The sequence below is a fragment of the Taudactylus pleione genome, unplaced genomic scaffold, assembly GCF_031769625.1.
Source record: "Taudactylus pleione unplaced genomic scaffold, aTauple2 ptg000161l, whole genome shotgun sequence".
NCBI lineage: Eukaryota > Metazoa > Chordata > Amphibia > Anura > Myobatrachidae > Taudactylus > Taudactylus pleione.
Window position 1 is genome coordinate 591,443 of NW_028284563.1, and position 11,951 is coordinate 603,393.

The 11,951-nt window shown below is 43.0% G+C and overlaps 1 protein-coding gene across 2 annotated transcripts; it reads right to left on the bottom strand.

The window, feature by feature from the left end:
- Positions 1 to 4,435: 4,435 nt before the first annotated feature.
- On the bottom strand, positions 4,436 to 11,666 carry LOC148521508 (securin-like). Of its 2 annotated transcripts, none has more exons than XM_088475052.1 (6): positions 11,582 to 11,666; positions 9,321 to 9,416; positions 8,598 to 8,716; positions 8,380 to 8,461; positions 6,509 to 6,661; positions 4,436 to 4,553 (listed from the first exon to the last, which is right to left on the bottom strand). In XM_088475052.1, the coding sequence occupies exons 2-6, from the start codon at positions 9,391 to 9,393 to the stop codon at positions 4,483 to 4,485; spliced, it is 498 nt and encodes a 165-aa protein (XP_088331178.1). In that variant the 5' UTR covers positions 9,394 to 9,416; positions 11,582 to 11,666; the 3' UTR covers positions 4,436 to 4,482. The 2 variants fall into 2 exon arrangements, with proteins under 2 accessions (XP_088331178.1, XP_088331179.1); XM_088475053.1 differs by lacking the exon at positions 4,436 to 4,553 and adding an exon at positions 6,166 to 6,303.
- Positions 11,667 to 11,951: the final 285 nt, after the last annotated feature.

Here is an 11,951-nt window from a genome sequence, read left to right on the forward strand (position 1 = left end):
GCAAACTCCATCCTGCACCAAGCTGCAACTCCGCAAATCATCCATCAATGACCACAACAAAGACAATATACCTATCTGACCCACACAACACCACAACTGGGCAGAATCACCATTTCCCTTGTTCACCCCACATGGAGGAAAGCCATCTCCAACAAACCGCAGACAACATACCCATCTGACACACACCACCACACGGCAACCACCCACAACCATTCAAAGCTGCCATCAATTCAACCTCCACGATACAACACTGACACCACCCTATGATCACATTCATGATTATACAGCACACACAAAGCTCATCTCTCCAACCAGCATCAATCATTCACACATGGCAAGGCCCCAACACAGAACACATCAGAGGATCTCAATCAACCAGCATCAATCATTCACAAATACCACAATTCCACAATCAATCCTTTTCCTGCATGCTAACAACAGACTATTGTACCCTACAGTGTAGATGAAGAGTACAGATTAGATAACATATCATCCACTGTATGCTAACACAGACTCATGAATATCCTTAAAACTACAAACCACACACCATGCTAAGCTAATAACAGATTAACACCTAACATAGCTACAGACACCCAAATAGGCTAAATATTGCACATTTTATACTCAGCTATAACAACCCAGAGGAAGAGACCCATTCTTCAGTTGTCTGGTCAGGGAGTGTACCTCTCTTCCTTCTAAAATCTGCAAGTGCCTCTGCTAAGCTGTGTGTGTTCTCAGGGTGTGCATGCTATGTTCCCGCCCCCTTTTACCTGTGAGGTCATCAGAAAGGGAGTATCCTTTTCATTAATTCCAATTGCAAACAGATTCTGTCTTCGCCAATTTTCCGGTTTTGACACTTAATATTTATTAACTGGGACACAAAAACATTTATTTTATATTGCATATTTTATCTGGTTATCTGTTTGTAATATCCTAACTTATATGTCTATTTATTATGTGAATATGACATTGACTATAATGATCAGACTCTTATATAATAAGTTTGGATTATATATTGAAGCTGAGAACAGACTCCTTAAAGTACTATGTATCTGTTCAAACCAACAAAATGGCTACCGTTTAAATTATGTCATCAGTGAAGCCTGTTACTAACCAACAAAATGGCTGCCAGGTATCTAACTATTTATGGATAACCAACAAAATGGCCGCCGCCTACATGAGTCTCTAGGAACACTATCACATCTTAATGACTAAGTCCCTTTGTTTACCCGCCGCTGGGTGTTTCCACTTCACCCACACAAGGCGGAACTTATTACAAGCCGCGATGTATTTGCCGCGAGTCACACATGCGCGGTGCAATACGCGCAGCATCTTGGGATACCACTGACATCATGGATGATGTCACCAAGATGGCCACGGTTCACTGCACATGCGCTAAACAGCGTTTAGTGCCAATTTTAAACCTATTGATTACCTCCACCATAGGGTATATAAGGCTGTACATTTACACCTATACCATTACCCCTGAGGAAGTCCAAAGGACAAAACGTGTTGGGCATTGCCAGCCTCTCTCAGACAGACTTGACATCACCTCACAGATAACACAAAATTTAAAAAAAAAAAAAAAAAGGGGAAATAGCTTAACTCATCCTATACTTTGTTTATTACCTCATTTATGTAATAAAGTCCCCCTGTTTAAGTACACCAGTGCTGATGGTTTTTTATTTCATTTGAAGACCATCACCACATTATGTGGGTATTTTCTGGGGCTGAAAAATGAAGAAACTTGGATAAAGCTACCAAGGTTATCACTACATGCATTTACACAAGAAATTATTGGGTACACAACCATTTATCACGAGACTCACTATTCTGAAAATACTACACTATATTATTTTTCTTCTCCACTTGGCTCTGCAAAGAGCCTCTTCTCAAGGACACACACACACTCACGGTCCGGCGCACTCAGCATTATGGGACAGACGTCATGACGTCAGTCCCATTACCCACTGCAGGAGCCAGACGGAAGTCCGGCTCTTGCAGTGGGTGCTGCAGCAGTCAATGAGAGTGACTCATTGGCTGCTGTTTAACACACACACACACATCGCCGCCAGCAATGCGTGTGTTATGCACAGCCTGAGCCCACCTCCTGGCGCTATTGGGCAAGCGCTCAGGGGGAGGAAAACGGGCTCAGGCGTGCAGCACAGGACCGGCGCTGGAAGCCTAGCGCCGGTCCTGTGTAAATGTGTAGCGCTGCCCGCACTCATTGCGGTCGGCACTACACTGGCTAACTAGGGCGGGCGGGCAACGTGGGCGCCAGCACCCCCCGCTCCAACAGTGCCCAGGGCACACACCCCGCTCGCCCTGCCCTAGTTACGCCACTTTGATAGAGGAATGACAGTACGATTACAACATTGTTCAGGGTAGGCACCCTCTCCAAAAATGCCCAATCAATAGTTAGCAGATTGGCCAGCATGTTCAGTTGATGATCAAGGTCATTAGGGTTAGGCATGACATTGATGTAAATTACATTAGGGTTAGGCACCACTAAAGGAGGGGTAGGGTACTCCCTTGCCCTATCAAGATCTTCACCATTTGGTGAATGAGATACTATGATGCAAGTTAACAATTTAATATATGAAAATATTAGAAAGTGCTGTATTAGGAGGGCTTAAATCTTCAACAGAAAGGATGAACAAAGTCAATCCAGGAGTGCCAACAATTGTGCAAGTCTAAGTTCAGGATATAGATAAGTCCCTATATTAATGTGAAATGTATACATTAGAGATGGAGGATGCCATCTGAGCTTGAATACATACTGTACATGGATCACAATATGATATGACAGAACCAGGTTTTTGGAAGGATGCGCAGTGCAAACCTGGTTCTCCCGTATTGTGGCGTGTAGCCTGCAGTGCACAGAGTGGCAATGTCCCCTCCAAACACTGAGGCAAGAGACAAATATGGTAGAAATTAGGTCTCAACATTCATATATTACTGGGATAAGACTACTAGGCCTGAACCAGAAGTGCACACTACTACATTTTGTAGAGTCATGGCAGCAATAATATGGAAATGCTAGTTTCAGCCTACCCCCTGGTACTGGTTTGTGCAAGCCCTGAGACACCCACTTTCAGTGCCTGCTGATACACAGCTGGGGGTTCTTGATAATCCACCACAGACACTTGCACCAGCATATGGTCTTTGAGTGCAGTTGCCATCACTGACAGATCCCCTCCCCCCACTCTTCAGACCACCTATGGTTTTCCCCTGACCCAACAGCCCCATACAGAGCAGTGCACTTGCACATACACAGGGTAATGCATGGCCATGTGGGTTTTTCAGGATATTTTGTGTATGAGCATTAGCAAACAATTAACATGGGCATGTACTTCTGAATCAGGCCCACCATCTCAACTTGTACTGATTAGCTTAGTGCAATGCTCACAAGTACTCCCCTCAGCCTCCTTTGTCAATGGCAGCATCAGACTGGAGAATGAAGGGCCCACTGGGGAAATGCAATGGTAGGGGCACATGCTTTGTGGGTGTAGTCAGTACCTACTGGGGATGAGGCCAACCCCCTAACTAAAGCAAGTGGTGGGGTCCTCACTCAGTGGGGCCCCTGGGAGTTCCCCTGTGGGCCAGTCCAACCCTGGTCATAGGATATCCCACCTTAGACAGCCCTGCATGGAGTGGTCCAGATGCATTGCCACAGATCGTGTAGTGACTGTTCTGTAGCAAGACAGCTGGCTGCAGCACTACTGCCCATTTTATGGGAAGGGAATACCAGCTACAGGAGCATGGGATAAAGTCACTTACTCCAGAAGAAAAACCCCACTCCTTCCCAGGTGATAGGGTGACTTGCACCATTTGAGGACTGTTTAGATGTTTACAGGAAAGAAGGGGTTCTTTCAGCTGCAGTCTCCATGAAGTACAGCTGGTATTAGGCAGCACCTCAGAATGAATTCCCCATAGTGTCTTAGAAATCAGTGTATTTCTACGACCGTAAAACCTCTTCTAGGTGGAGAATATTTAAGTGGACCACACCTTATTACATGCTACACTTCTGATCCTGCACTCCATAAAATACAACTGATCATTTTAGCAAACATGCACTAATTGTAGCAACTAGACCTTAGTTTTCCTTGTCCAACTTGGGTGCACCAACTGAGGGAGATCGGTCCTCAGTTGGTGCACCCAGGACAAGGACAATTTGGGGGAGATGCACCAAGCCTTGGAGTGTGATAAAGTGGAGAGAGATTAAGTGCCAATCAGCCCCTGTCACTCTACAGGCTGTGTTTGAAAAGTGTCAGTTAGGAGCCGATTGGTAGGTGCTTTCTCTCCAGCTTAGTGCATCTCCCCTTTTATCTGAACAAACCAGCCATAATTGAGGGGCGTTTGCATCAATTCTCATTTTTTGTATGCAAGTGGAAAGGGGGGGGGGGGGGGGGGGGAATAAAGTAGAAAGAATGGATAAGTTAAAAAAAAAAACAAGTTTATTAAAAATATTTACAACAACATTTAAAAGTCACATGCAGACGGGAAGTCAACGGTGATATCTTCCAATAAGGCATTGAAGGAATCACAGGAATCTTGGGGAAAAATAAAGATTGAACATTAAAATGAAAGACACTGGTCACATCTTTAGCACTTTACTACAGTCACCATGGTAGTTTTATGAAACCATGACCTACTACATACTTCAGATGTAATGTTCCATCTCTACCTTAAAGTAGCCAGGTTACAGTTATACCAATACACTTTCTGCATTAAGCTAGATGCTGCTCTAAGGGACAGACCATGAGATGTACCCCCCTCAAAGATCAGTTCATACTCCTGAAGCCACACTTGTCAACTGACAGATGACTCCTAAAATAGAGAGTGCTCTTCCAGACTCCCAAGAGAGTCTGCAGTCTCCCTCAAGCTGGGCAGGCAGAACAGCGATTAGATCAGTCTGACCACCTTGGAGGGAACACTGGGAAGAGGATTAAGGACAAGCGCTATAACAAAATGGACACCACTCCCTAACACACTGATGGCTACTGCATTATAGGAGATTTGTGCCATAGCTTAGCATAAGTGTTGCATTGCAGGGAACTAGTGGCTGTAACAACTATATGGTTTGCAAAACATACTTGTTCAAAGCACAGCCTACCATCATATTTACACCTTACTCTATCTAGCCATTATACAACTGAAAGCAAACAGCACCTTTTGGTATGAAATGCCTCTTTGGTGCTGATTTACAACAAGATACAAGCCAACTTTACAACCACCTCTGGTGGTGCCACCCCTTCAGTTGCAGATTGTTGTGGTCCCCAGCTGACCATTCAAATGTAGGAAAGTATGACCTATAGTAGAGGTCCCTAAACTTGATCCACAAGACACCCTAAAGCTGGGCACACTCAGCATATCTGCAGATGGTTTTTCTTACACACTGAACCTCCATCTGGCTGCATGTCCCACTGGCTGGGGTATTCACACCCCCCATCTTCTGCTGCAAGTGTACAGGCAGAAAAAAAAATGAACTAAAAAATAGTTTACTAAAGTTGTTCATTTAAATGTAATGAACGATTTTTGTATAACTACAAACGATTTTTGCATATTCCCTTACTGAAAATCGTTGACTTGACAAGTCTGACTGAACTACAAAGATGAACGCGCATGAACGAAAATCGTTCATTGTTTGACTCAGAAAGTGAACGGTTTTTACAAACGATTATCGAAAAAAAATAATAAAAAAAAAAAAATCGGTGTGTATGCACCTTAAAACTTGGACTGTTAAGGTGTGTATCCACTAGCAGATAGTGGAATGACAGTATGATTACAACATTCTTCCTCTGCAGTGCCTACACAGATGTCATTCAGTGCAGGCACCCTCCCTCATCCCTGAACATTGTCAGAAATTATTGGCAGATTGCCCAGCATGTTCAGGTGATTGATGTCAAAAACGACCAGTGGGAGCACGCATTGCTGGTCGTTTGACATTTTCATGCACGCTTAAACAATAAAGTTATCATGGCATTGCTCATTTCAATTGGCAAGTGGCTACACGGCTTTAGGGTGTCTTGGGGACTAGGTTTGGGAAACCTTGACCATTACACAAGATAGATATACATCTATCTAATTTTTTTCTCTTGGGCAGCTCCCTAACCTCTCACCTGCTCTGTCATCAGCCAGGCTGCTGTAGCAATTGCAGGCTGTATAGTGACAAGTCAGAGCTTCCTCCTGCAGACAGACCCAACAGGCAGTCAGCCATAACTACAGGATAAAGTGCAAGGGTTTGCAGCAGAAAGTTAGTGATAATACCCCAGAGAAAGCAACTTGTCAGTGACTTTTAATCTATGAAAAAAAAAAAAAAAAAAAAAATCAATGAGGGGGAGATTTACTAAGCCTTGGAGAGAGTACCACCCAATCAGCTCCTACAGCCATTTCAAACAGCCTGTAAAGTAACAGTTAGGAGCCGATTGGTTGGTACATTCTTTCCAAGGTTTAGTACATCTGTCTTTAGAACTACATGCAATTCATGTTTGCATCAGCCACTTACCATAAGTGACAAAGGAGTTTCCCATGGGCGATAGAGGTCGGTTTATAAGTGCATCAAATATCTTTCCATTTTCCAAGGAAACAAACAGTGAGACACCAGCAAGACAACAGTCACTCAGCTTGTGTTCCTCAGGAACTTCAAACCTTTCATAATCTATTATAAAGAAAATAAAAAAAGTTATTTAGGAAAAGACAGACACGCGTTTCTGGTTACAGTAAGGAGGAAGCAGAACAGATGCTCCTGGGAGCATCTCCAGCAGCAGAGAGTCACACTGCAAGTCCAATATTAAGCAGCATTTGTACCAAGTCCTGCAGGGCTCCCCTTTACCACCCTGAATCCACCAGCTACTCAATGTGCCCTGGAGTCTAGAGTGGCATCATTGAAGACAAATCCCAGTCTATTATCTTATCTTACGTGGCACACCAAAAGAAAAAAAAACAAAAAACACAACTTTGGAGCATGATAGGGGAGAGAATGGCAGGGGAGGCTCTGCCACCACTGACCGCATGTCCTAGTAACCCCCAAGGACCACTTTGGTTAATTGTGCCATTATGCAATAAAAGCTTAGGTACAATTACAGCGTGGGGTCAGGAAACCCAGGACATCATTTTAGAATACATGACCAGCACGCTTGTCCAGTGCTTCTGCTAAAGAGGGAGGGAAACCAAAGCCTTCTGAGAACGAAAGTGGAGGTGTAATCACAACAACTAGTCTAGTTCTCTTGTATCTGAGAAAAATGGTATATAGAATCTGCAGGTCCTCTTTTGAGAAATCTACTCCATATACTGACCATATCTCACACAAGAGACTGCAAAAACTCTAATCCATGCACTCATTATTTCCCGCATTGACTATTGCAATGGTCTCCTTACTGGTCTCCCCAAAAACAGGCTATCGCCATTACAATCCATTATTAATGCAGCTGCAAGGCTTATCTTCCTTGCCAAACATTAATAGTCTGCTGCCCCGCTCAGTCAATCCCTCCATTGGTTGCCGGTCTTCTACTGTATTCAGTAGAATATACTTTCTTACACATAAGGCCATTAACCAAACCACACCAACATACATCTCTTCACTCATCTCAAAATATCTCCCAACCTGACCTCTCCGCTCAGCACAAGATCTGCGCCTCTCAAGCCCACGCACTACTTGCTCCCATTCATAGGACTTTCTTCGGGCAGCACCCACTCTATGGAATGCCTTACCACGCACAATAAGACTCACATCTAGTCTCCAATCCTTCAAGCGTTCCCTGAAAACTCACCTCTGCAGGCAAGATGTGGGATGTGGAAATTATGGTATTCATCAAATTCCAAAAATTATGTATTTTCGGAATTTGATGGAGGTACTATCCGCCACTGTGAGGTGTCGAATAGTAGGTGAAACTTACCTGCTTCCAGCTGGACAGGTCCCCCGGCGTGGTCTGGTGCGTCCTCTGGCTCCGGAAGCTGGTGGGACACTGGTCTCCCAGCAGAACATAATAAAGATTAGATTTTTTTTTTTTTCCCCCTCTAATCTGTACTGTGGTCTGCTGGGAGACCATGTGACAGACCAGCAGGACAGAACCGGAGGCTGCTGTGCAGACAGGTAAGGTAAGTGCTGAAGGGGGGGGGGGGTAGGGGGACACCAAAATGCAATATATAGCACCTATCCTTGTGTATCAATGCCCATTTCCCTATAGATTGTAAACTTGCGAGCAGGGCCTTCCTACCTATATATCTGTTATCATCCAGTTTTGTAATATTAATGTTCCAACTTTAAAGCGCAATGGAATATGCTGCGCTATACAAGAAACTTAATAAATAATGATCTGCCCCCCAGCCAGGAGTAGGATAATTAAATTAACACAGATGGAAAGCCACTTAATATACCTAGAGGATTGTAGGGTATGAAGGTTTCAATCTCTGGATACTTCTCACTTCTGGGATGCACCAGGTTGTCCTGTTTCCTTGCCTATATATATATATATATATAAAAAAAAAAAAAAAAAAAAACTTTACCGACTCTTCATAAGAATATAAGGGCTGGTGGCACAGTATAGCACTTTATTATTAGAGTATCTTTAGCTAGTTTCATGCAGTCGGCTCACCTTTGTGGAGGTAGATTTAATGGAAATATTTTGGTTTACATTTCCCAAAGCTTTCCTCTGCAAATTCATTTTGGGCACATTAATACGTTTCACAGCTCGCAGATGTGACAGTCTTGTAGCTGCAAGAAAACACATTGTTTCTAGTAATTGGACCATGTAGGATCCAAGTTACAGTAGCAGTGTTAGACAGAAGTGGGTGGTGTGGAGAGACTGAGAAGAGGCAAGTGATGTGGGACAGAGGATGTTACGAGCCAGCCTGAGAAGTGGCAGCCTAGGGACAAGACTGTTTCATGTACATTTAAACAACTACAGTACTGCAATAGAAGGAGGCCAACTTCTGATTTTTCCCTAATTTGTAACACAATGGAAGCCATACACAGGCTGATCCCTGACTGGTTAACTGTGCCCCATTTTTTTTATTTAAGGTGGTGTTTTTGGGACCTTTCTGGAAGATGTACACAGCCATCCTGCCAACTGTCCTATAGGAGTGGATTATAATTTAGTGGATGACAGGTTAGAGTGTGGAGTTAGACAAGAATCACTCCCAACCTCATCTATTACCATTCATAGGGCTGATTGAAGGAAATCTAAGACTAAAAAAAAACCCCATCTGTAACCACAAGGCCCACTGGAGCAAATTCTGATACAACCAATATATAAGTTCGTAACCCAGTTTTAAACATGGTTGCAAAGTGTTCATTGGAGTTCCCAAGAGATACTTACATGAGCCTTGATTAACTTTGGAAGGGAAACAGAAATTCTCATTTTCTTTATCAGGCTGCTGGAATACTTCCATGACTCAATGCCAGACTTCAGATCCTGGAAACAGTACAAATAAAGCTTCAGACAGGACAACCCCAAAAATTGCCATCTCAATGAAAAACTTCTGGCATAACCAGGGAGAAGGCTGACAAATGACTCAAGTACTGGCACTAGTGTTAGTGGATATATTATACCCACAAGACATGCATGACAAGAGCAAACTATACTCTTGCAGTTAAATACTGTTCCTCACCACTTACAGGAGGAACTTGTCCCAAAACCAAGACTAGCAAGTAGTTTTACAGAGTCTCTTGGGCCAGTTTTTTTCTCCATTGTGTGATTAAATAAAAATTTAGTGGTATACATTAACTGATTTATTGAGAATAATTCATTGGTCTGGTTGTCCAGTTAGTCAGATAACCCTGCACCAATTGGAATGAAACCAACAGAAGGTGGCCCAGCTAGATCCTGGCCAGATTTTAGGGTCATATTCAGCCCTCCTGTTGGTGTACACTGGTCAGAAATTTGGCCCGGGGAGCCAGGTCTGGACTTTCCACTGGATGACATCACATAATGGGGTAGATTTATTATATCGGCACTTACCGTGCTGCTATAATGCTTCCCACTTTGCCTCTTTACCGAGGCGAAGCAGGATGCACTACCGATGAGATGCAAGATCAGCCAGCCGAACGGTCATGCATTATGTCCGTTCGTACATGGCCCTGCCGCTCGGCGCTGCTATCTTGTACATAGCAGCGCCGATAATGACAGGGGCACATAGCGCCCGTCATTTACCGCCCAGACCCCCGATCATACATCGGGGAGAAGCGGTATTAGTGCACATAACATGCGCTGATACCACTTCTGGGCTTCGTACATCTCCCCCATTGAATGATGCTAGGTACTTTAGGAAAAACAAAAAAACCCAACAGAATAAATGGGTGTTTAAAAAGCAGTGTACCTATTGACTAATAGATTTTATCAGACTCCAAAATTAAAGTCCAGGTTTATGAAAGGAAAAAAAAAAAAAAAAAAAGTCTATGCTTGATCACAGGAGACTTAATTAGCACCTCAGTAAAGTTGCTTTAACCATCTGGTCTCTAGCATAGATGTTCTTTAAACCCAGAATGTAATGGCTGAATTTGGAAAGTTTAGGGCTAGCCTGTGAAGCTTTTGAGCAGTTTGTCTAGCTGTTGTACTCTATAGCTCCAGCATACCAAATAAGATTTGCTTGAATACATTTTAAGCTGTACAGTATAACATTGGGTGAGTACAGATCTTAAGGTGCCTATACACCTACTGATTTTTACACGACCTGGCCGATTCCAACGCATTGGAACGGTAGATCGTGTAAAAAATGCCCAAATCATGAGTCCCCACTCACGATGCACGTCCCCGCTGGTGACGCATTGCATAGTCAGATCTGCCGTGCTGTAGAGCAGATCTGGCAATCTGGGACACAATGCACTGGAGAAAAAAAAGAAGTCATACGCACAATCGATCATTTGAAGATGGACCAAATCATGTGCAGAGCTGCCAGGGAGGAGTTTCAAAGGAAATCATACACAATGTCAGCTCGTGTGCAGATTGGCAAGTGTGTAGGCACCTTAGCTACACAAGACAGTTCTTACAGGTCTGTTATCACCTGTGCCAAGTCTAAAGCTGCATACACACCACAATTGTGTTACCAGCGATTCTGTCAGATTTTTTAAAGTGTAATGGACGATTTTTTTTGAACTACAAAACAATTTTTGCATATTCCCTTAATGAAAATCACTGAGTTGATAGGTCTGACAACTACAAACGTGAACGATAATCGTTCATCATTTGACTCAGAAAGTGAATGATTTTTCTAACAATTATCGTTTAACAATAATCATTCAAAAATCATTGTGTGCAGCTTTAGTGCAGGTGAAGTTATGTTACTCCATGACAGACACATTTGTGCAATACCAACAGGACACTAGACAGGCTTTTTAACACTATGCTAGCCAACATCAACCAGGATATATGGTTATACAGTGTTTTCATACATAATGAACACCTTAATCATTTGGATAAAGCCAACTTAAATAATGGAACTAAAAACAATTTAAGCCAGTCTAAACTTACTAGCACACTGTGCTCACAATACAAACTAGCATTTAAAGCCTCACCAGATTACCTAAACTTCATATTTACCACAAAATCCTACAATAACCCTCTCACATACCAATACTTACTCAGTAACCCACAAACCTTTCCTTCCTCAATAACCTTGTATAAGGTGGAATACCCTCTTAGGCCTTTTTATGTGATGCCATTACACTGCCTCTCTGATTACAAACATTTACACCTGTGCTGCAATGATCAGGCTTCATTACTGAGAACCTGTGACCTCGCAGAATCTGCAGTGACTCAGTAATTAGGCACTTTGATGCCATAGAAAATGAAACACTTGTCGCTGAGGATGCATTGTATTTATGGAAAAGTAAAATTACATGTCATAAACACGTCATGTGTTTATGTCATAAGTTACATGTCACCAACACTTTTTTGGAGAACTATGTGATCCACTGGGCTTATACTAATGGCAATATGCCCCGTGTGTGC

Bases quoted from the DNA above. Each gene is read 5' to 3' on its own strand.
- LOC148521508 (XM_088475052.1), bottom strand. From the start codon at position 9,393: ATGGAAGTATTCCAGCAGCCTGATAAAGAAAATGAGAATTTCTGTTTC. The intron at 8,717-9,320 runs GTAAGTATCTCT...GTTTTCTTGCAG, and splicing joins CAAAGTTAATCAAGGCTCAT to CTACAAGACTGTCACATCTG. The intron at 4,554-6,508 runs GTAAGTGGCTGA...TTTTTCCCCAAG, and splicing joins AAACTCCTTTGTCACTTATG to ATTCCTGTGATTCCTTCAAT.